This window comes from Pecten maximus, chromosome 15 (assembly GCF_902652985.1).
Source record: "Pecten maximus chromosome 15, xPecMax1.1, whole genome shotgun sequence".
Classification (NCBI taxonomy): domain Eukaryota; kingdom Metazoa; phylum Mollusca; class Bivalvia; order Pectinida; family Pectinidae; genus Pecten; species Pecten maximus.
The window spans coordinates 27,190,544-27,215,265 of NC_047029.1; the positions used below are offsets into that span (position 1 = coordinate 27,190,544).

Consider the following 24,722-nt stretch of genomic DNA (forward strand, 5'->3'; position numbering starts at 1 on the left):
TGACTTTAAAGACCCTGGTACTTGTTGTAGTGTACATACTCGATAGCAAGTGATATTGTTGATCAGGGTGGCCATCTTAGATTTCGGATCAACCCAGAAAATAACAACACTTGGTCCAGACAATCTCAAGATCATTTAAAGTTAAGCTGAATCCCACTGGTGGAACTTGAGAATAACTTCAAAATGTGTTGTTCAGGAAAACTAGTATTGCGCAATCATATTACACAATGGCTGCTGTGGCTGCCATGTCAAAGTTTTAACGAGGCAGAAAAATAACAATACTTTTTTGGCTCTCCATCCTTAACATTCCTACCAATTTCCAGCTCAATGGCACCAGTGGAACTGGAGAAGGAGTCTAAAATGTGTTTTTCAAGATGGCTGCCATGGTGTCCATCTTAGATTTTGGAATGAGCAAAAAATAACAACCAATGGAACTGGAGAAGATTAAGAAATGTCTTTTTTCAAGCAGATTTTGGACCGACATAACAAGTCTTAGGTCAAACCATTTCAGGTAAGTTTGAGCCGAAACCTTCTGGTGGAACTTGAGAAGTTCGAAATATGAAAAGTTCACGTAAAGTGCACAGTGACGGATGAAGCACGGTGGCTTTAGGTTATCCTGCCCCTTCAGGTCATTTTTCTGAGGATATTTTATGCTGTTAACAAGGGGTTTAAAACTACATCGAGAATGAGCAACACAAACTCTTCTTACATATCAAACCATTTTAATAGATATTACTTCAAAGCAGGTTACCATGTAAACAAGATGGTATTATAATAGCTAACATACCACACCTTAATGTAAGTTACAAAAAAAATGACAAAATCAATGAAAAACCATATTTTGTACAACAAGAAATTAAGTTATGTCTATATTGTTGGAAATTTTCAAAGTCCCTAAAAATCAAATATTTGTTGATGTCGTTATTATATTTTTACTTTAAAAGTTTTAATATTTTTTATACCTATCGGCTACATTTTTGTATTGATCAAAGTTATAATAGTTTCACTTTTTAAGGAATTGGCGTATCATTAAGAATTAGGTGTCCGACAACGAATCTAAATATCCACCTGTGCTGAATCAAGCATCATCTACAGGCAGAACGCAAAGTATCACAGCCTCTAGATTCACGCAACACAACTACACTTCATGGCAGTGAACAAGATCGTAGGAAAAACTCCTTTGTGAAATATACGATAGAAGCTGTGACTTTATCTAATTAAAAGAGCTATTTGTCATAAGGAAGATAAGAATTACAGAAAACATTAAAATGTATGTAGGTAACACTGCTTTATTTCAATATAGATAAATTAAAGGTTAAAATATTTTCAGCAATAAATTTAGATTAATTAAAAATAAAATCTAATCAACTTACAAGGGAAAAAATTGATATCATAATAATGTGTATTTAATTAATTGACAAGACGTACCAGGTAAAAATGGAGGCAATGATTTTTTTTTATTATGAAATTAAAAAGAAAAAATTACAAAAACAGAATTAAAATTATGATTCGGAAGTAAACTGGTGTGTATATACAACAACAAGTCAGGCACACATAGAGCTCCATATATAAACCATATATAAATACAAGTTCCTTCTAATTTTCTGTACATTTTTCATTGAATATAAAAGATAGTTGACTAAAAATATTGACAATGATATAATAAAAGGAGACAATTGAATTCAGTTTTGAAAATCTCATCTCAATGGTTGGTAGGCTGTACAAGGGCCGTACAATTTCTTTGCACATTAACCAATCTCCCATTAGTGTAGGTGTTTTCGGTTTTGTCCTATTCTTAAACTAACCTAACGATTTGACAGGGGGTAATAATTATGCAAGGCTTACCCCTAAAAACATTGAAATTGTATATCACTAGCGAAATGTTGCAAAAAATTAGCAGGAACTTGCTTGTAAAAAGTTAACTTTTATTTGTAAAACGTTAATACTGCTAGTAACGAGGTTCTAATAAATTAAATAAATAATTCATATCTTAACGGGACTTTCTATTGTTTTCAAATTATTTCAACAATTCTTTGAATATAAAATACTATTATACATTTCCATCTTAATACCGAAATTTACCAACAATAGCCTGAGTTAAACTAGTATAAAAAATATTTTAATTCATACTTCACTGTGTATCACACTTCACATTGAGGACAAATGTTGTAAGAAAATAATACATTTGAAATGTAATTTTTTACCATATCTTACAAACTATACTTTAAACAATTTTCTCAGCAGCAAATCATTGAAAGATCTACATACAAATATATTAATTTTCAAATATTTCCAACACCTTAACAGTAAGATAAATAACAAAATACTTTTCATAGTTAATTATATGTAACAATAATTTAAATATACTATAAAACTATACACAATACAATGTATATTAGTTTAATTCATTTGGTTACAAACTTGTTAAAATGGAAAACAGGAAAGTTTACAAACAATGGACGATTTCTTCAATATTTTCTGATGACTAGGAATGTTAGTTATTCTCCTGAAATGATTTAATAAAGACAGAAGTAAACTGTTTTAGAGTGAGGTTTTGGTTGAAGAAGGTAAGGTAAAGTTTTACAGAAATTACAGATTTAACTATTTACCAACAATATAAAAACTATATTTTTATGGTGTTAAATGCTTGTTTCTTTAAGGTTGATATTATAATTTTTTAAAATGTGAAACATTATGTACTGAAAATCATTATAAATTTACGTATATTTGCATTATATTGATTTTCGGCAAATTTATTGCATCTGTCATTGTTTGTGAATTCAAGTATCACAATAACAATTGTTTTAAAAAATACTGTAGTGACATACACAGTGAAAGCGATACAAATGTTAATTCATGGGTACATCATGAAATGGACTTAAAACAACACTGACAGACATACGAGATGTAACTGCTGCAAAGATTTGCAAAGAATAATTTGCACCTCTACCATGAAAATTCACACAGAACAGATATGAATAATTTTTTGCGGAAATATTAAGATGCCTATGATAACACCAAACAAATCACCAAACTATTGGTAACTATAGGGTATATTTCCAAAAACAGATTTTTTCTCTCTTTCTGGTTTACTGACAAAGTTTTCTGTAACATTCACTTAGTTCATTGTAAAGCTTTTTCTTGAACAATCACTACATTATAATCACAGTCTTCAGAACGTTTGTTTCTGTACAACCTTTCTATCAAGATTTTCAGTCTACTGAGACCAGTTTTCCTTATTTTTCTGGGCAGTATCTACTGTATTTATCCTGTTAAAAGCCCAGAGGACCAACACACAAGCTATTAAAGACCGGCGGGCTTATGCAAAATAATTCAAACAGCATACCAGGGGGTATGTCAGCATCTTTAATGGACTGCAAAAGGCAAAGGTGGGCTTATTACCAAGCATGGGCTTAGTGTTGTATAAATACAGTAATGTTTTGGATTGCATTATTGTTTATTAGGACGGACAAACAAATTGTATACATATAACATAATACATATAACATTCTGGAACAAGGCTTATGGAAATGTTGTCTCCTCACCAACCTTGTTACAATTTTCCTAATACGGAATTTCATATATTTATTTTTCTATCACCAAATCAGACTTATTTAGATACAGTTTTAAAAATAAATTTTATAATTTGTTTATATATATTTCAAAAATAATGAAATTGAATTTTAGTTTATGTGTTCAGCAGTTTTATACAGATTTATAAGCAATCACAACCACTGATCAGTATGATAACAGCTTTTACAAATCCTTTCCGTGTTTATGACTAGTCACACATGACAATAACAAATACATACCAACCAAGTTGATTTGAAAACAATTAAACTTAATCACAATTTTTGTAGATTCTCATAGGCAAACACTATCCTCAAAAATATCTTTATGGAATTATAAAAAAAAAAAAATTTAAATCTTGGTACATACTATATATCTAGTACAAAATCACAGAAATTTCCAGTTGATACAAAGTATTATAATAAATTACCATATATAAAATTATAAAAAAATAACAAGTTAAAAGTTTAAACATAAATTCCATAGGAATGTTTATAAATCACAATGGCATGAAATCACAGACCTCGCTAAAAATAACACCCAGCAAAAACCTCTTTATCAAACTCCAATTACATGGACAAATTGCTTTCTATTCAAAACTTACAAGCTGAAATAATAATATTTAAGGATGTATGTTAGTTTATTGTAAGATGGTCGCACTCTAATTCCAAAAGAGTTCAATACAGACATATTACTAAAATATATTGTATGATATGGAGTGGACTTTAAATGACATGCACTCTGGATGATTTTGAATTCTTACAATAATATGATAATGGAAATATTTGATAATCTAGAAAATTATTGCTATTTTAGATATTTTTCAACACGAAACATTTTCTAGATTACTTAAATATTACTAGTGATCAAAGTGGCGAGTTTCATTGATCAAGAACATAATTTGATTACACTAGATTTTTCCTCCATAAAGAAGTCCAGATCATTCAAGTTACATAATACAACAAAAATACAATGCATAATGCTTACAAACAATACAACACTTATCACAAATATAAACACAAGCAGTGTCTCAACATACATATGTCAAACATATGTACAGTATGTGGAACCTGTTCAATCCAAACAACAATTACCAGGAAAATTTACCTTCCAAGCACTTATATTTGGAAAATGTTCTTTCTTAGAGTCATTCAAGAACAAAATACTTTTCTGATATAAATCAACTTCCATTATTGCAGAAATTCCTGCCATTGTTTATCTTCCTAAAATAAATCACCCTGGACAAGATTCCACTTCACATTTAATACCCTTGTACCTTTCCCCTTTTCCCATGTACACACACACACACAATGAAGAAGAATGTAATATAGAGATATCTGTAAGCTAGATATTATGCTGTGAAGAGCATTCATTCATTTCTTCCGTCCAAAATTGACAGAATTTCTGCACAGCTGGCTTGAGCTAAATGTACAGCAGCATCAATTTCTTTTTTCACCTGTAAGTGGATATTAAATCTATTAATTTCTATACAACAAAATCAGAATACTATACAACAAAATCAGAATAGAGATTTTTACTAACACTGTTGGATATCATATCTATTGATTTATATACAATAAAATCAGAATAGAAATGACTAACATTGTATAAGTAAGGTTCCAGATTCAATGTGGGAACCAGAAGTCACAATTCTACAAGGAAACCACGGGCTCCCTAGCCGGAGTGCAGACCAGAGGTTCCAGATTCAATGTGGGGACCAGAACTCTCAAGTCTACAAGGGAACCATGGGCTCCATAGCCGGAGTGCAGACCAAAGATTCCAGATTCAATGTGGGGACTACAAGTCTCAAGTCTACAAGGGAACCATGGGCTCCATAGTCGAGTGCAGACCAAAGATTCCAGATTCAATGTGGGGACTACAAGTCTCAAGTCTACAAGGGAACCATGGGCTCCATAGCCGGAGTGCAGACCAGAGATCCCAGATTCAATGTGGGGACTACAAGTCTCAAGTCTACAAGGGAACCATGGGCTCCATAGTCGGAGTGCAGACTAGAGATCCCAGATTCAATGTGGGGACTACAAGTCTCAAGTCTACAAGGAAACCAGGGTCTCCCTAGCCTAAGTGGGGGCAGGGCATTACAAGTGCACAACTGTGGTGGAAGATCTCCATTACTGAAGAAGATAAAACTTATTTCTAATGAAATCAATAAACCAATTGGCCAAAAGAAAGATATGAGCAAAAGAAATATAAGAAGATTAAGACAAGTTTGCTCCAGAAGGCCTAGCTAGGGTAAGAACTTTCTGTAACAATGACACTTGCTATAAAAATTTTAAAAATCCAAGCAATGTCAAGTTCTCAATGCGAGAACCAAGACAATAACAACAAGTACAATCAATGATTGCAAAAGCTCACCGGCGGCAGCAATCACACTATGCATTCATTTTTTATGTATGTATAAGCATGTCATTTTGAAATTGTATGTCACATAATATCGCTCCTAGACCTCTAACAGATGTATAAACCAAATTAGAAGGGTGTGGCCTTACAAGCTTTCTAAAACATACCCCAAAATCTTTAAGCGGGTTTTGGTGCCAAAAAAATTAAGTCCACAAAATGGTAAAATGTGAAAAAATTACAATTTTTTATCTGCATGATTTTGCCATAACATCACTCCTGGACTATATAAACCAAATTAGAAATGGGTGAGGTGTATATATACTTTGGGAATTGCAAGCTTTCAAAAAAATTATCCCAAAAACTTTAAAGTGGGATAGGACGCCGACGCCGACGCCGACACCGATGCGGTCGCAGACCCCGGGAGTACAGCATTACCTCACGGTTACTATAAATTAACCGGTGAGCTAACAAAACCACTGACCTTTGCCTTGATCTCATCATCCTTCAGATCTTTAAGGTTGGTCATTACGTTGTAGAATGTTCCCCACACAGCGGTCTCTAGTGTCCTTACCCCGACCTGCAATACAACAGACTTATCAATTATAGGCAGACAGGAAGCAGGACCGGTTTATAAAACACACAATGCAATATTACATTTCTTCTGCTACCTGCAATATGAAGATTACTAGTGTAACAGGGTGTACTAATTGCAATAGGTTACACATGTTTGTGTCGTCTTGCATATACCCGTGTCACCACAGGTATATCATGTGTTGTGAGAGAGTGAGTTGCACATGATTTCACCAGCACATGTCAACAGTGTGTCTGCGTTGTTTACCCCCATCACTTATCGCCAAGCTTTCAAGCAGGAAGGAGCTAAACGTTCCAACCTCCCTCTTTGGTCTCTGGTAAGTAGCCACCTATTTGTAATATACATATTCTTATAATATGTGTCCATGTACATGTATAAGGAACGTTTAAGTAGTAAGCTCCAGATTTATATATATTTCGCTATTTATGTATATATATTATCAGTGATAGTTTCATATAATTAATGGCAGGTTTCTTTACCCTGTAAATAAACTTTTGGAACCGTATTTACTTTTCGAGTAATGCTTGCCAAGGGCTGGCTTAGGATTACACTAGGAATTAAAATTTATTTGATGTAGCATGCAGTGACATCAAACAATGTTAGAGCATGTTGTCCCTGGTGTTTGCAACAATATTCTTTGTCCTAGTGACAAAGATTATACATATATGCACAGTAAAAAATAGACTGGCGTGTCAGTTATATGGCGTAGAAATGTGTCCTCCCTTCTGCTATACATTCCAACATCTTTCTCTGTCAATATTAGATTTAATAAATTCACTTAATTCTCATGTAATCACTTGCCAAAATTTATATTTCACTAGGCATAATAATATCTTTTAATCTGGGACTGTACTGCAATGTAAATCAAACTAAACCAACTTGACTTTCAGCTTCCACTGGTCCACAGACTTACTCATTTGTTGAAATGTTAGAAATAGTGACTGCGATGAAGAGTTTTAGAGAGCATCAATGTATACTAATGCCAATTTTGGTTATTCTATAAAAAATGTTTGCAGCATTTATGAATATATTGGATAATGGATTAATTATCAAATAACCATTGTGTACCGATAGATTAATTGTGAAATTGTTTTTCATCTTCTTGTAATCTCATTCATGTAGGAAGCTTGTATTTCAGCACTAATCCCTCAATAAGTTATGGTTAACATTAACTGCAAGGTATTGTATTTCAAAAAGCTATAAGAATTTTAAAGCTCCATCCATGCAAAAATGTGAATTTATATACATGTACATAATTATGCTGATATATGTAAATATTGCATGCCTTCATAATAAATATTCCAATATATATATAGCGTATTTATCCTGCAATAAACCATGCGGTCAACATATAGACCTTAACTCAACAAAGGAGACAGATTTATTACAGGATGACGAGGTAGCATTACATTGGTAGCATTTACACAGAACTGCATTATATATTGGTGTGCTTTCATATTACCAGACATGGGCTATTGTAGGGAATATCTCCCCTTGTTACTGCTTTGAAGGGACTGTAGCTAAACACAAAACATCAACCAAGTTGAATACAATGAAATACATTTTGATACATTTATCTATCAATTACATGGACTCATCAAAATGTATTTTACATTTGAATATTTCTCCTGAAAATTATACATTTAGTAGACAAAATAAATTTTCCCTGTTTATTTTAAATTTTGATGTTGATGCAGGACTTCTAATTTACCTGTAAGTCAGATTTACAGTTGATGTTTGCCACTGTCGCTAGTTCCTTCAGGGTAGGCCACATGGAGTTAGTGATCCTCGACACAGTGAGAGGCACATGTACTGCAGTCATCAAACCATCCTGCATCGCCTCCTCTCTCCTTTAAAAATATAAACTGAATATTTATTTTACATTCAATTTTGAAACAAGTTATATCATACTACATGTATATTAGTCCCTCTTACTGGTCCAGATGGAAACACAATGGATGAAACTGAAACTTCACGTCCAGTAAGGGAATCAAACCCTGGTCACCACCATGAAAAGGTAAAGTGTTAGCGCACTGCCAATTGACCACTTTCTTTACTTTAGTTTATTAATAAGCAGGTACATGTAATTATGTCCTACCTAGCGGTAAGGTTTGGCATTACAAGTCTCAGTTACAAAGTTAACAAAATCAAATTTAGTGGGGAAGAAATGAAATAATTAGCAAAACAGATGTTTGTAATAGCTAGCTATTCGACAAGATTGACTAAGGGCAATGATGCACAATGTATTGATATGTTTCAATATAAATCACCTCCAACTGACGTCATAACAGACAAGATGTCAAAGCTGGAAAACTGGAGATCTACAGATTTTAAGGTCTTTCCAAACAAACTTACCCACTGCCTGAATTGAGGGGGGGAATGGTATCATTAGAGTTATGATGAGTCTACCCGAAATATGCCAAAAACTTTTATATAGGTGTTGCTTTTTGCCACGTACATACATGTATATAAGTTTAGTATATATATGTATGTTTGTAGGTGCAACATATATGTTGATGTATGTTATTATTAATATGTTTCATGAGTATGGATTGTTTTATGTTATCAAATGTTGTAATATACACAACTTTCTGTTATTTGTTCTATTTAAAACACTACATACTGTAATTTCTTGTGTATTGCCTGCTCCGTCAGATTGCCCACACAAGCCAAACAAGAGGCCCAATGGGCCTGTATCGCTCACCTGGCTCTACAGCAACTTTGAAGTTGATTGAGGTCATTTCTACAGATACTATGCTGATTATCATAGTAAGCTAGGTTTATTCATATTAATAAATTTTCTAGTCCTTCATTCCAGCATTTTATTGGCCTAATATCTGGTCTACGAGGCTCTTGGCTATCGCAAAATTATTGTTTACAGATTTAAGCCGATTTCACCCCTGTGACCTTAAATGTAGGTCAAGGGTCATTAATTTGAACAAACTTTGTAGCCCTTCACCCCAGCATGCTACAGACCCAATATCAAGTCCCTGGGCCTTTTGGTTATTAAGAAGAAGTCATTTGAAGAATATAGCCTATTTGACCAATATGACCTTGAATGAAGGTCAAGGTCTTTATTTGAACAAACTTGGTAGCCCTTCACCCAAGCATGCTACAGACCCAATACCAAGTCCCTGGGCCTCTTGGTTATTGAGAAGAAGTTGTTTGAAGAATATAGCCCATTTGACCCATGTGTCCTTGAATGAAGGTCAAGGTCATTTATTTGAACAAACTTTGTAGCCCTTCATCCTAGCATGCTACAGGCCCAATATCAAGTCCCTTGGCCTCTTGGTTATTGAGAAGAAGTTGTTTGAAGAGTATAGCCTATTTGACCAATGTGACCTTGAATGAAGGTCAAGGTCATTTATTTGAACAAACTTTGTAGCCCTTCACCCAAGCATGCTACAGGTCTAATATCAAGTCCCTAGGCCTCTTGGTTATTGAGAAGAAGACATTTGAAGATTATAGCCTATTTGACCAATGTGACCTTGAATGAAGGTCAACGTCATTTATTTGAACAAACTTTGTAGCCCTTTACCCTAGCATGCTACAGGCCCAATATCAAGTCCCTTGGCCTCTTGGTTATTGAGAAGAAGTTGTTTGAAGAATATAGCCTATTTGACCCATTCGACCTTGAATGAAGGTCAAGGTCATTTATTTGAACAAACTTTGTAGCCCTTCATCCTAGCATGCTACAGGCCCAATATCAAGTCCCTTGGCCTCTTGGTTATTGAGAAGAAGTTGTTTGAAGAGTATAGCCTATTTGACCAATGTGACCTTGAATGAAGGTCAAGGTCATTTATTTGAACAAACTTTGTAGCCCTTCACCCAAGCATGCTACAGGTCCAATATCAAGTCCCTGGGCCTCTTGGTTATTGAGAAGAAGACGTTTGAAGATTATAGCCTATTTGACCAATGTGACCTTGAATGAAGGTCAACGTCATTTATTTGAACAAACTTTGTAGCCCTTTACCCTAGCATGCTACAGGCCCAATATCAAGTCCCTTGGCCTCTTGGTTATTGAGAAGAAGTTGTTTGAAGAGTATAGCCTATTTGACCCATTCGACCTTGAATGAAGGTCAAGGTCATTTATTTGAACAAACTTTGTTGCCCTTCACCCCAGCATGCTACAGGCCCAATATCAAGTCCCTGGGTCTCTTGGTTATTGAGAAGAAGTCGTTTGAAGATTATAGCCTATTTGACCCATGTGACCTTGAATGAAGGTCAACGTCATTTATTTGAACAAACTTGGTAGCCCTTCATCCCAGCATGCTACAGGCCCAATATCAAGTTCTTGGGCCTCTTGGTTATTGAGAAGAAGTTGTTTGAAGATTATAGCCTATTTGACCAATGTGACCTTGAATGAATGTCAAGGTCATTTATTTGAACAAACTTGGTAGTCCTTCACCCCAGCAAGCTACAGGCTCAATATCAAGTCCCTTGGCCTCTTGGTTATTGAGAAGAAGTTGTTTGAAGATTATAGCCTATTTGACCCATGTGACCTTGAATGAAGGTCACAGTCATTTATTTTAACAATCTTAGTAGCCCTTCATCACAGCATGCTACAGGCCCAATATCAAGTCCCTGGGCCTCTTGGTTATTGAGAAGAAGTCGTTTGAAGATTATAGCCTATTTGACCCATGTGACCTTGAATGAAGGTCAACGTCATTTATTTGAACAAACTTGGTAGCCCTTCATCCCAGCATGCTACAGGCCCAATATCAAGTCCCTGGGCCTCTTGGTTATTGAGAAGAAGTCGTTTGAAGATTATAGCCTATTTGACCCATGTGACCTTGAATGAAGGTCAAGGTCAATTATTTGAACAAACTTGGAAGCTCTTCACCCCAGTATGCTACAGGCCCAATATGAAGTTCCTGGGCCTCTTGGTTATTGAGAAGAAGTTGTTTAAATGAAAAAGTTGACGCCGGACGGCCGGACGGACGGAGGGCCGGACGGCCGGACAGACGGACGGACGACGGACGCCGCACCATGGCATAAGCTCACTTGCCCTTCGGGCAGGTGAGCTAATAATGGTTTTATAAGTTAAATCTGCAGATAGCCCGCTCTGGAGCATTGCCCGCAGATTATCTGCTACATAATTAAGTATAAGTACCAACCTTCCCTTTAAGTATTTAGCTCTCAGTCTTGTAGTTAAGAGTTGTATTGCCTTCACAACATATTTCTAGATATAATTGTATACTTATAGCCCGCAGAAGGCATTTTTTAATGTTTTAAATCATAAAGCCCGCTTCTTGTCAGAAGGTATACTTAATCAGTAGCCTGTAGAAGCCAATTTTTAATGGTGTAAATCATATAGCCCGCGGGCAATACACAAGAAATTACAGTTCTGAGTTTAAAGGGCAGACATATTAGATAAAAGATACTGTGGTAGTCTAGAAAGAGTCCAGTGGCCACAAATTTTACTTACAGAGCTTTATCCTCTTCAGTATCTTGTGGTAGTTTACTGGCCAGCTGTGGAAATAAAACACATTTCAACAACTCGTGTCACAGATTATCACATCTCTAACTTTGTGATAAACTAAACTGCATTATGCTCAGTCTGAATTCAAACCACAATGAAAAGAACTATGATACATTCAATGAAGTTTTGATTACACAGGTTTTGATTATGATACATTCAATGAAGTTCTGATTATACAGGTTTTGATTATGATACATTCAATGAAGTTCTGATTACACAGGTTTTGATTATGATACATTTAATGAAGTTCTGATTATACAGGTTTTGATTATGATACATTCAATGAAGTTCTGATTATACAGGTTTTGATTATGATACATTCAATGAAGTTTTGATTACACAGGTTTTGATTATGATACATTCAATGAAGTTCTGATTATACAGGTTTATTTGATATTTAAACTGGAGTTCTGATTACACAGGTTTTAGTCACAATAAATGTTTGATAATACAGGATTTAATGCATTCACTGGAGTTCAGATTACACAGGTTTTTGCCATGATAAGATCACTGAAGGTCTCATTACACAGGTTTTTTACCATATATTCACTGAAGGCTGCTGCATCTGCATCAACAAAGGACATCAAGTCCTTCATAGTTTTGTACAATGGTGGTAGCAGCTTTCTCATCTTAGCATCCAACTCATAGAATTTTTTGTTTCCATAGCTCAAAAATCCTGCCATAGCACCAAGGGCAGCTCCCTAAAAAATAACTCATATAATTAAAGTTCATAGTTTACAGACCATTTGGTTTTTCTTTGCACATAAAGTTGAGATAAAGATGCTACATTACTGACAGCATATATACTGCTTGTCAAAAAAAACGAATAAACCTGCACCCACTGTATAGAAATACATGTATAGCACAGAAAAAAAATGAAAAAATTACAAACATACTGGGTATTGCTAAAGCATTACATGTCCCCTATAACTACCAGCCCCAGCTAAATATAGTAACAGTGACCTTGACTTTGACCCAAAAACATTGAATCTCAAACTTGTCCAAGATTTAATGGTCCTTTATCATTGTGTGAATTTGATCAAAATCTCTCAAGGAATGAAGCCGCTAGAGTGTTGACAAACTTTGGTTTTACGTACATATGACATGTACAGAGGAAACCTAACGTGCCCCCAGCTTCATCGGTAGGGGTTTATTTATCCACTGTAAAAGAGAAGCTCAAAAAGGTATTAATGTGTAAAATGTAGCTGTATTAAAAAAAGACAAAGGCCTTTTCTTGTTTTCAATCGATCATAATTACTCTTTGTCAGAGATATTAATTGTACCTTAAGGTATATAGATAATCTGTGTACTATAGATAAGATGGACCTACCAAAGCAGCTGATAATGCTGCCACAGAGCCACCTCCTGGAGTTGGTGACCTTGACCCCACTGTAAGGATAAAGTCACGTATGTCCATACTGATAAGTGGCCCTTCCTTATCTTCAGAAATCATATACCTGGAATGTAAGTCATCTACCATCAATATCAAATAGAATTTATTTGAAAATCATCAGTTATGAGGAATTTCGATCACACAGACTCAGGAATATATTTTCTTTGTGTAATAATTTTTACAGTCATTTAAGTACGGTAAACCTCCGGTTAGTTTGAACAAAATTAAATAAATATTGATGAACCTGTTCGAATTATTCGAAATTATGCTTCAGAAAATATGCGTGAGTTCGAACTATTCGAGACAATATCGGCGAAAATCTCGGCAGAGTAAAATCATTAGACACAAACACATCCATCGTAAATCTGATACGTAACAACGGCGGCCTGAACAATGGCACATTTATAAGTAAGTAAAATGATAGTTTTTCATTTAATTCAATATTAATTGATCGTTAAACGTTCTTCATTTCGCGATAATTATGATGGTTTTTGAGCGAAGCCGCTCGCGGATATGGCAATGCGTAGCTACAGTAGGCCCCAAAACAGTACAGTACACGTTTCATTTGTGACATAAAAGTTAAACATTTGTACAGTATAATCTTTGCATGATTATATTTTTTATACTATCTCTTTATTATTGTAACAAATGGTCTCTTAAATACATCAAAAGCAGTCTTTATAACCTGTTGCGTTTACGAAACCACTACTGTAAAAATAGGCGATATGTGTTGGTAAAATTAGGTCAGAACATCAACATGTCTGCTTTTAAATATGTCCAGTCGTATTATCTACAAAACATAGTTAATACCTGCAAAATTATCCATCACTAATTGGGACACCTGTGGATTGTTTTGACTGGATATGAATGCTCTTCACGTCACTCGGCACGATCGGGCGGCCGATCCTTTCAACTTTACCGCAAGCGACACCTCGCGTGGCCTGCTTACCTAGCGTGAGGTCGCAGTTTTTCAGGTAATACCTTAATTTGCAATACTTAAGAGATTGTCCAGTTACAATTAAATAATCATAATGCTAAGTTAACACTAGTTATATGTGAAAATACACGGACGATTTCTTAGTTTGCCATACACAGCGCGAATACAAATATCGCATGTTATTTATACATTGTCGGGGCCTAAATTTTGCAATCAGCTGTCTCGTGCGTGGTGTATTTTGCAATGTAACAAAAACTGAATTAAAGCTAAAATATGTGGCATTTATTGAATCACAGACGCATTCTAATGATCACGCATACAATCTTATAACCTAAACGTGCTTGTTGATCAAATTTAAATCTTGGCATTTCTGGGCCGATCATCGGGGCCGGGTCGTCGCGAGCTTTCAATTGAGTTTGCCGATAAAAAAAACCTTACTTTACGTTCTTCATTTGACAAGTTCAAACTATCCGAAATGGTGTCAGTTATAAACAGCCAGAGTTCGAACTATTACTAGCTAAAAAATTACTGTTTTTCTAGAAAAAAATGTGTGGTCGAACTATCCGCGTGTTCGAATTAATCGGAGGTTTACCGTAATGAACAAACTAGAAAATGTCGAAGATATAAATGCCCCCGCTGCCATGTGACACCCCGAAACACATTTTAGTGAGGATGCATCAGCAGTTCCAGAGATTAGCTAGCTATATTACATTGGGATGGGATGGGACGGGATGGGACGGGATGGGACGGGATGGGATGGGATGGGACGGGATGAGACGCAATGTAATGGGACGGACATGGGTAACACTATATGCCCCCACCCCCCTTTCATGGCGGGGCATAAAAAAAAGATTGGTTATTGAATTTTTGTTTAGAATAATTTGTAAACATGATATCCCATGCACCAGGTTCTCCTTGAACAGTTCTATCTTTATACGCTATTAACACTTAAATGATCCCTCCATCACTGGTCATTGAAAATGACAATGACGGCAATGACAGCAACAATGAAGAGGTTACTTACTCAATGATCCTCTCCTTAGGACTGAATGGCCCGAGGGAGTTAAGTCCGAGTCTGTTGATAACGAGACGTAACTTCTGATCTTCCTCCAGTATGAACAAGTTGTCCTTCTCCATGTAGTAGTCAGCGACCTGTATGATGGCCTCCAGGGGTACCAGTCCAACAATCTGGGAGCCCACTACCGCAAGATTCAACTCCTAGGATAATCAAATCATTTGAAGTTCAAGATTAACTTTTATTAGAGTGTCAAGTGTTAATACACAGACCAGGTATAACATAAACAACTTGAATGTATAATATGTATAAAAGTAGCTCCCTCCTGGACGAGTTGTGTGTGATTTTTTAACAAAACTTTAGAAAAGCATATTATACAAGAATAATTGTTTTCTTTGAATCACAAGCCACAAATCAGATTATATATAGAGGAATTTACATGAGTGGCTATGTCATATGGAATTTATTAGAGAATATAACTGTTTCAATATAAGACAGGCAAAACCTGGCTAAGATGGGACGTTTCCATCAACCCGGACAATCATGTGACGTCACATATTTATCATGACGTCACAATAGTGTTATTACACATGTATCTTACAATATGTATGACATGGAAGAACAGGCCAGTTATGTAAATCACATACCATATTAAACACCATTCATTGGAAGTATAGAGACTTTGAAGGTGTTTCATGGTAACCTTTGATACAGGGAATACTTGGGCCTTTGATGATTAAGTGAGAATTTGAATATTTTTCAACTTCTGATTTTCATCTCAATATAAATTGTGAATATACAATATGTATTGTTTAACAAGTTTATAACTAATTTCCAAAATAAATATGAATACATGTAAATGAAATTCAGAACTTCATAATATAAAAACAAAATTCATGCAATTTTCTTTTTTTTTTTTTTTTTTTTTACAAAAGATTTATTCTAAGTTGTCCATGATAAATATACAGGTGTCCTTTTACCTGAGCATCTTTAAGGATTTCCTCATACACCATATGTATGGGTGTGGACTTGTAGTCGGTAATGTTGACGGACACTTGAGCCAGGTTGGCCTCGTCTAAGTACCATCCAATAGCTTGTACATTCTTCATTCTTCCTGGCTGTGAGAAGACATTAAAACTTGAAATCAGGAAAACAACAGAATAAGTGTTGTTGTAAGCTAAGCAATACTGTATAGCTGTTAATTTCACAGGGCTATGACCTTGTAAACATTCATACATTTGTTTGTAGATTTATATTAATATTCACTAGGCATTTATTTTTGCACTATCATTAATGACTGTGTATTGATCGAATTGAAATCTTCCTCAAATACAACAAAATAAAGACTTAATGCTATAACTAAATTTTATTAACATGAAATATTAAAAAAAAAAACTGTCAGATTAGACAACAAAGCCCGCAAAGTGGGTTGAAATATAATTTGGATTAGTTTTTTAAAAGGAGGTCATATATCACCGTCATGGTCAATGTCAAGGTATGCAGGTCTGCAAACGTAATACCGATAGAAAGGACTTGTCATAAGGAACATACACGTCAAACACCTAAGCTATATCCTCATTAGTATTGACATAGCACTGTTTTATAAAAACTTTAACCTAGCTAGGTGTCTACAGATGCCAACCACGACACCAACCCCGTGGTATAGCAACAGCTCCCTTGACTTTGTCCCAGCCAGCTGAAAATTAATGATTCATTGATTGTGATGTCCTAATTTCTTACTTTTTCTTATGCAAATAAAGTAATTTTTTGTGGCTTAAAATTATTGCTAAAAATAATTTGATTCAACAGAGGGCCTGTATTGCTCACCAGGATATTTCAGTGATTATGGCAAAATACTAGCTCCCATATATAATAGTTATATAACAAATACTTTTCCAGACTGGAATCTGCAATCTCCAAATGTTTGACATTTTGACTTCAAAAACAATAGCAAGGAAGCAAAATATACATTGTACCTGTAATATGATGTGACTCTTGTTTCCTTCCACCTTCATATTTGAAATATAAATGATTAAATGCCTGTATAATACTGCTCATATTAGCTTTTTTACCTCCAGGGTCATTGTCAGAGATCAACGTTGTTGTCCTTGACCTTTGGACCCAAAATGGCCTTGACCTTTGATCAACGGACTTTGATATTAGGTCAGTTGACTACTTGTTTATTTCCAACCTACTTTGCTTCAAAATGTCATAACAGATTATTCATCAGTGAAAATATACACAATTTGATCTTTTCATCTAAAGACTTTGACCTTTGAACTTCATTACTGACCTTAGCATGAATTTTTCATGAACTAAACAAATTTCATGTAAATTGGTCAATAAATACTTAAGTTAATAGCTGAAAATGTATATGTGGATGGACCAGACAAACAGAGACGATTCCTATAGGGCACCTGTATCTCTGAAGGGACCTAATTATGAAAAAATCTACAATTATACAAAAGAAATTTTTTTAATGAATTGACCAAACTTATCAGTTGTTAAGAAGAAGTCATTTGAAGAATTGTTCACAGATAGATGACTAGACAACAATTACAAGGGACAATGAATGGGCAATGGACGCCATAGTATGGCATAAGCTCACCTTGGTCCTTCTGACCAGGAGAGCTAATAATACAGTGTATCTTATTACCTGTAATAATTTTTCCAGAGTGATTAAGTGTGACCTTTGACCTTTACCAAGCAACCTTGACCAATGACCATCAAAATGTAAACAGGTATAGAATTCCCAGTACATGTACATGTACATATGAAATGTTATGATACTACAGTGTGCTCATATAAACTACTAACTAGGGCAATTTCCATGCACAAACAAAGCAATTACTACATATAATTCCCTCCTTTGCTAGGGCTATAGACTGACAGAAGAAGTAGTCCTCCTTTGCTAGGGCTATAGACTGACAGAAGAAGTAGTAAGTATGCAGTTTAAAGGTAAGTATCATATTAGTTTGTCAAAAAGAGGTCTATTAAGTTACGTTTTGTGGGATTTGAAATTTGAACACAATCTCCCCCATGCCCATTGGAAATTATGACACTGTTGTCTATGGCACATATATTTGCATAGAAATTGTCACTTTAAACAAAATATAAAAAAAAATCCAGGGACATAGTATTCAGACTTTACAGGTATTTACACCCATCATTACTTACTGAATGCATGACATTGCTAATTTGTGAATGCATGTATAACATGTACAAATTCACATACAGTATACAAATTATTGTTCAAAACTGAACAAAATGCATTCCTTCCAATTTTATGAATGGTTACACAATACAGATCAAAGAAGCAGATTTTTTTCCAAAAATACTTCTAAGGAATTTTGAGATATGCCTGTGCTTGACGAAAGAAATTTATTGATTATTACAGAGTGGTCTTAACAGAGTCAGTCAAAACAAGTAAAAAGCAAAAATGCAGACAGACCAGGGGTCGACATTAAGGCTTGTCCGCTGGTCCGGTACCAGACTAAATTGCTGTCGGACAAGTGAAAGTATCAAAACACTTGTCCAACGGAACAAGTAACCTATATTATCTTCATGTTGTTTATTTATATTCTGAAATCAACATTCACAAGTCTTCACCTTATATCTATGATAAAAAAGAAACAAAAACATGGATAGTGTACATTGGAAGTGACTTGTTCATAACGAAAATAGTTTAATTCAGAACACTAATGCAGATGATAACTAAACTTTCTGTGTTTTTCAAAAATATTCAATCAGTCCCGGACATTGGTGTCTTTGAATTGAATATGCATATTGGGAAAAAACAGAATATGAATAAAAGCGTACAAGGAAATTGTAAGTGTATTTGAAGGACTAAAGTGGCAACAGATGCAGGTTTGCTATTTATTGCAAGATTTAGCAAATATAGTATTTCAGATATTTATGCACTATTGCATTTCTACAATTATGTTCATGTTTTAGTCAGTTTATTTCTATTCTTATAAGACTAGTTTAGTTTCTGTAAATCGAAAATAGGCAGTCAGTAGCATTTTTTTTCTTCCTCATTATGTAACTTGGACAAAACACCAATAAATATCAGTAATATGGTTGTCATTGCAATGTTATCATTTTACTGCATGACACACAGACGTTGAAAAACATCATTTAACTTAATTAAAAATTTTCAAGTGGGACAAGTGATAATTCCATTCGGACAAGTGAATATAAATGTTACTTGTCCTAGGGACAAGTGCAGAAAAAACTTAATGTTGACCCCTGCAGACTCTGCTTAAAAGACTCGTAAAAGGGACTGGAATCGGCAAAACCCTAGGGAATATACTCAAATTCCTATTTTGCCAGACGTGTATTGGATTGCTGGTTAGCTTGTTCTGTATTTCTCAAACATTGTCAGCTTCACCGATCTGAATTCTATCGATATTTTGTTGTATCCATATTGCTATATTTTAGAATTAAGTATTTAGTTGTATGTTTGTTTATATTGATCAGTTATTATGAGAATATTTTGCTAATATGTTCAAATGAAAGCATTATTATTCAAGTTAACATATACGCGATATACAGAAGGTGGGAGATCCAACGTTTGCTGACCAGTATAGACGAATATATCGTTTAAGGGGGGGAGGGGGGGCTTAATTGCAGACAATCCCCTGTTCCTAGATTATTTGCCAACTTGGTGGGGGGTGGGGGGGGGGGCATACAAAAATGTAGCTCCTCTACACTGGAACAATTAGAATAGAATGCAGTTAAAGTTCATTGTTAATCAAATTTGCTCTATAATTATAATACAGTTAAGAGTTCATTGTTATTTAAATTTCCCCTATAATTATAATCAAAGTTCTTCATGCTTTCCAAAGTTAATTTATTTGGTTCTTAAGGTATTAACATATTTTTTGGCATTTTGCTATAGAATGTCCTCCGCGAGATTGTCCAGGCATGTTTTGACTGAACAAAATGTAAAATAGTTTCTCATCAAGGATATTGGCTGATATGGGAATATGTTCCTGACAGATTCCTCAATCCGAAGTTCAATATGAATGTACATACTTCTCTAATAAATTCTGTTCACAATCTTGTACATTTCGATCATGTCCTTGTCTGCCAAGTTTGATGCTAGGGGCTAAAAGTATAGACACCACAGAAGGGACAAGGCATATGCAGATGTTAGAATACAAAAGCTTTTTGCTGTGTTTTTCACCCCGTGTTAATTTGGGAAAATGATAATGATATATGTTATTGTTTTGAGAAATTATATCAAATGGAAGTAGGTTTTTCAAAAATAGTGATGGTGACTGTGACATTACAAGCATGAAACTCAAACTCAATCCAAGATATTATGGTCTTTTATGAGAGTATGAAATTCGATAAAAATATCCCTCCAGGAATAAAGCCTTTATTTTAAGCCTCTAGAGGGCTGACAAGATTTTCTAAAAAAAAAATTAGTAACTGTGACCTTGACCTTGACCAAACAACTCTGAAACTCAAACTTGTCTGTGACCTTGACCTTGACCAAACAACTCTGAAACTCAAACTTGTCTGAGATATCATCAATGGTCCTGTGTAATTGTGTGAAGCTTGATCACAATCCTTCAAGGAATAAAGCCACTGGAGCACCAACAAACTTTGGTAACTTTGGTATCAACTTTGATACATAAATTCAAACATGCTATGTATAACGACTGCTTTGTAAGGGTTCCAAGCATTTTCATTACATAATGGCATCCTATATAATTACCACCTGCACAACACAAAATTGGTTTCCCTTCATCTAGGATGCTTCAGACCAAACATAGACCAAAACCTTTCATTCCTACTGAGGAAAAAGGATATTAAAGAATTTATACAAAATTGATTCCCCTTTAATTCACCCAAGGATGCCTCAGACCAAATATAAGATCAAATCCTTTCATTTTCATAGGAGAAGAATATGAAATAATTTGCAAAATTTGCCCTATTCGCCCCATCCCCTCAAGACTCTATGGGTGAGACTCTACAAAATCGGTTCCCCTTTACCCGAGGATGCTTCAGACCAAATATGGATCAAATCCATTATGTCCATTATGACAAATAGCGATTCAAAGAACTTACTTCTATTCCTCTTTTTGGCTTTGCCCAATCGGCCTCACCACAGATGCGAAATATGTTCCCCTTCCCCAAAGGAAAGCTTTTCCCTTCCCTAAAGGAAGCTCTCCACAAATTCTGGTGCAAATTCATTCCTTCATGACTAGTAGCAATTCAAAGGGCTTACCTCTACTTTCCTTATTTGGCCTGGCCACTCCAGCCCCAGGGGGACCAGAGTCACCATTTATGCAAAAAATGTTCCCCTTTCCTAAAGGATGCTTCTGACCAAATTTAGTCAAAATCCATCAGTACACCATTTATTAGCAAAATTTGTTCCCCTTTTCCAATTTTAGGATGCTGCTTGACAAATTTGGTCCAAATCCATTTCATGTTCATGACTACGGTAGTAGTGATTTAAATCACTTAACTGTTTTTCCCCTATAGGGCCCCACCTCTCCATCCCAAGGGGGCCAGATTGATCTATGTTACAAACTGCAACATCATTTTTTATGCCATGGGCAGATAACGTAATTTTTTAAGCCAATGAAAATGCCTGTTACAAGCAAGATCAAATCATTATATATATATCTTTATTAGACAACGTGTTTACAAATCAATCACTTGGTTACTTACTATGTAAAGACCACTTTCTGGTTTTGAGGACTGAAAATGGTTTATCATATTTTCTCCAGACATATGGTTATTGATATCAAGTAGGTTTCACTGTACTGTATATAAGACTATGGAACTATTAATGATAATAATGACCTTTCAAAATCTTATTGACTGTACAATATTAGTGTAGAACTTAATGCCATCATTGAACAAGATGCACTATCATGTGATAATTGTATGTGTGATTATTTGTGTCCACTGCACAATGTTAGTTGTCAAAGCATTACAAAATCAGTTGTGCAATATATCTCCATTAGATAATGTAAAGCAAAACAGATACAGGATAAGATTCAGATTTCAATTTTTCAGCATCATGTTTTTACATTTTATTAAATATAATGAACATTAAGAAATCTTAATCTAAACTTTTAACCTTTTATCTAAAATTGAAAATCTACAAAAAACAAAAACATAATAAAAAAACAAAATTAAAAAAAAAGGTTAAATGGTTTCCAAAATAGAAATATGCATACATACCAAAATCTGTATTGAACATAAGAGAAAAAAAAAACGGTCATCTTAACAAAAACTCATCAAAAAATTCTAAATAGCCTACAGTTTCCTTTTCTTCAAAACAATAAATTCTGCTTGAATTTTGACTATACATGCTTGATCACAAATGTGTGAGCAATATTAGGATGTGTAACTCATTCAAACCTGTGTCAGTATTAGCGACATATAAAGGTGGGCCAGGACATTTGGTGTGACGAATGAGTGTTAGTTTGGGTGGACCCAGGGTTGGGGATGGCCAGAGATCACCTACCCGAAGTCTCATGCGACGATGAATATGGTGCTAAAAGGTCAAACGTTAAAAACTAAAATATACAGAGCTACATGTATGTCATAGAGCTAAAAGTAACATTTGTATACAGTATTCTCTGGTCCCAGCTGCATGATATGATTTCTCAAAAATAAAAATGAAATTAGAGAAATAAAGAATTAAGATGAAAGAAGTCCAGAATGTGTTTTTTTTTGATTTTGAAAAATGTTTTATATATATATTTTTTTTTTAAATAACTAAGAATAAATTAGTACTTAATAAATCTGAGTTTTTTTTCTATTTCTGAATTCATTTTTGATACATCTAAGTCTGAGCTGTAGTATTTCTTTAATAGCTCTGGGCCTGATCATCAAAACAAGAATGTTTAAATTTTCAGAATCATATATACACAACTTAAAATATTTCCATGGCTCTTGGATGACTATATTCTTCCACAAACTAATGAAAACTTACCTGGTCCTTGCCTCGTCCCTGTTCTCGTATGTTGAGAGCGATGCGGTGAGCCTGTTCCTTGGTTGCCAGTAGATTGATATTGAAGGCAACGAGGAAGGTCCTAGCGCCAACAACTGTCGCCCCCCAGTTGGGTACAAATTCTGCCAGGCCATAGTCTGGCTTCCACTCAGGTTTACAGAGCTACAAAACATGGTCAGTTGATAGAACATAATTTATCTTGTTATATTCCTAGGGGACCAAAATGTGAATTTAAAATACAGGATGGGCTTATTAAAGACAATGAAATAGCATTTGTTAGTATTTTACTAAAATTCAATGTTTTACTGTAACATGATGAACCTGGTATGATTTATAGAGGTCAACAGAATTTTTCAACATAAGTATTGAAAATTTGCAAAATGTGATAAAAATAAAAACCGAGTGAAGGTTTCAGCAAATGATACAATCTGCAACATTGATGTTACCTTTTCTGGGAGACCTTCAAACTCGCCAGCACGAATCTGTGGTAGATGTTTCCTGTCTTCATTGTCTGCGGCCTCTCCATACAGATAAACTGGAAAACGTTATTATCTCAAGTATTCAGATACTACATTAAAAGGTATGATATTTATTCATACAGTAAAGCCTTTGTTACTTTTTCATTTTGTAATAGAGAAATGACTCTCAAGCTGAATTAATGAATTTGAAAATACCTTACATTGTTTTGTTTTCACTGCCATATATAATCTTCAGCAGATATTGATGGTTATTTTTCATCAATTCATTGGTGTACCGGTAATAGTTACCTACCTATTTTCAACATACAAAAATCATATTTCTTACTTAATATGCAAGGTAAAAGAAAGTTTCATTACATGATAAAGAGTAATAAAAAATTAAAACAATCTTTTCGTGAGGAAATATTGTAGATCCTATGCATTTAAAAGAAAACTACTCAAGAATTCTGTCCAAAAAATTACCTGGTACTCCTAATTCTAAAGCAAGTTTCTCGGAAAATTCCTTAGCACAATCTATACAATCCTCCATAGAGACATTCTGTACTGGGATGAATGGACAGACATCCAGTGCTCCAATTCGGGGGTGCTCGCCTACAAATAAAGGGAGACAATATTCAAATACATGAAAAATATTCTAAACATTTTGAAACCATGTACATGTATTATGCTGTCATGCGAACAAGCATATATCTGAGTAAATCAAGATCATGCACCACACTGAAAACTAATCATATACTAAGATACCAGTGATGTTTCACATTGACACTTTCCCGTTTAGTTTCCAAAACCATCCAATAGAAAAATGATATAAAAAGCTGAAAAAATTAGTGTTTTCCATTGGAAATGTGATGCTGTACAATCATAAATTTTTGCGAAGGTACCTTTTCAGTTGATTTTATGGACACTCAAAATCCACAA

At 34.7% G+C, this 24,722-nt stretch overlaps 1 protein-coding gene across 3 annotated transcripts in view; it reads right to left on the reverse strand.

Moving 5' to 3' along the window:
- Positions 1–936: 936 nt before the first annotated feature.
- Positions 937–24,722, reverse strand: part of LOC117343548 (formimidoyltransferase-cyclodeaminase-like) — a 33,227-nt gene continuing 9,441 nt past the window's right edge. The window contains exons 3-14 of one of the 3 annotated variants that reach the window (XM_033905944.1): positions 24,267–24,395; positions 23,772–23,860; positions 23,308–23,487; positions 22,551–22,556; positions 16,328–16,465; positions 15,357–15,550; positions 13,333–13,459; positions 12,542–12,703; positions 11,949–11,992; positions 8,232–8,370; positions 6,410–6,505; positions 937–5,026 (exon numbers count right to left, since the gene is read on the reverse strand). In XM_033905944.1, the coding sequence (XP_033761835.1) occupies positions 4,940–5,026; positions 6,410–6,505; positions 8,232–8,370; positions 11,949–11,992; positions 12,542–12,703; positions 13,333–13,459; positions 15,357–15,550; positions 16,328–16,465; positions 22,551–22,556; positions 23,308–23,487; positions 23,772–23,860; positions 24,267–24,395 (1,391 nt within the window). In that variant the 3' untranslated portion in view covers positions 937–4,939. Of the gene's footprint in view, positions 5,027–6,409; positions 6,506–8,231; positions 8,371–11,948; positions 11,993–12,541; positions 12,704–13,332; positions 13,460–15,356; positions 15,551–16,327; positions 16,466–22,550; positions 22,557–22,836; positions 22,867–23,307; positions 23,488–23,771; positions 23,861–24,266; positions 24,396–24,722 lie in introns of all 3 variants that reach the window. The other 2 variants (XM_033905943.1, XM_033905945.1) reach the window with 2 other exon arrangements.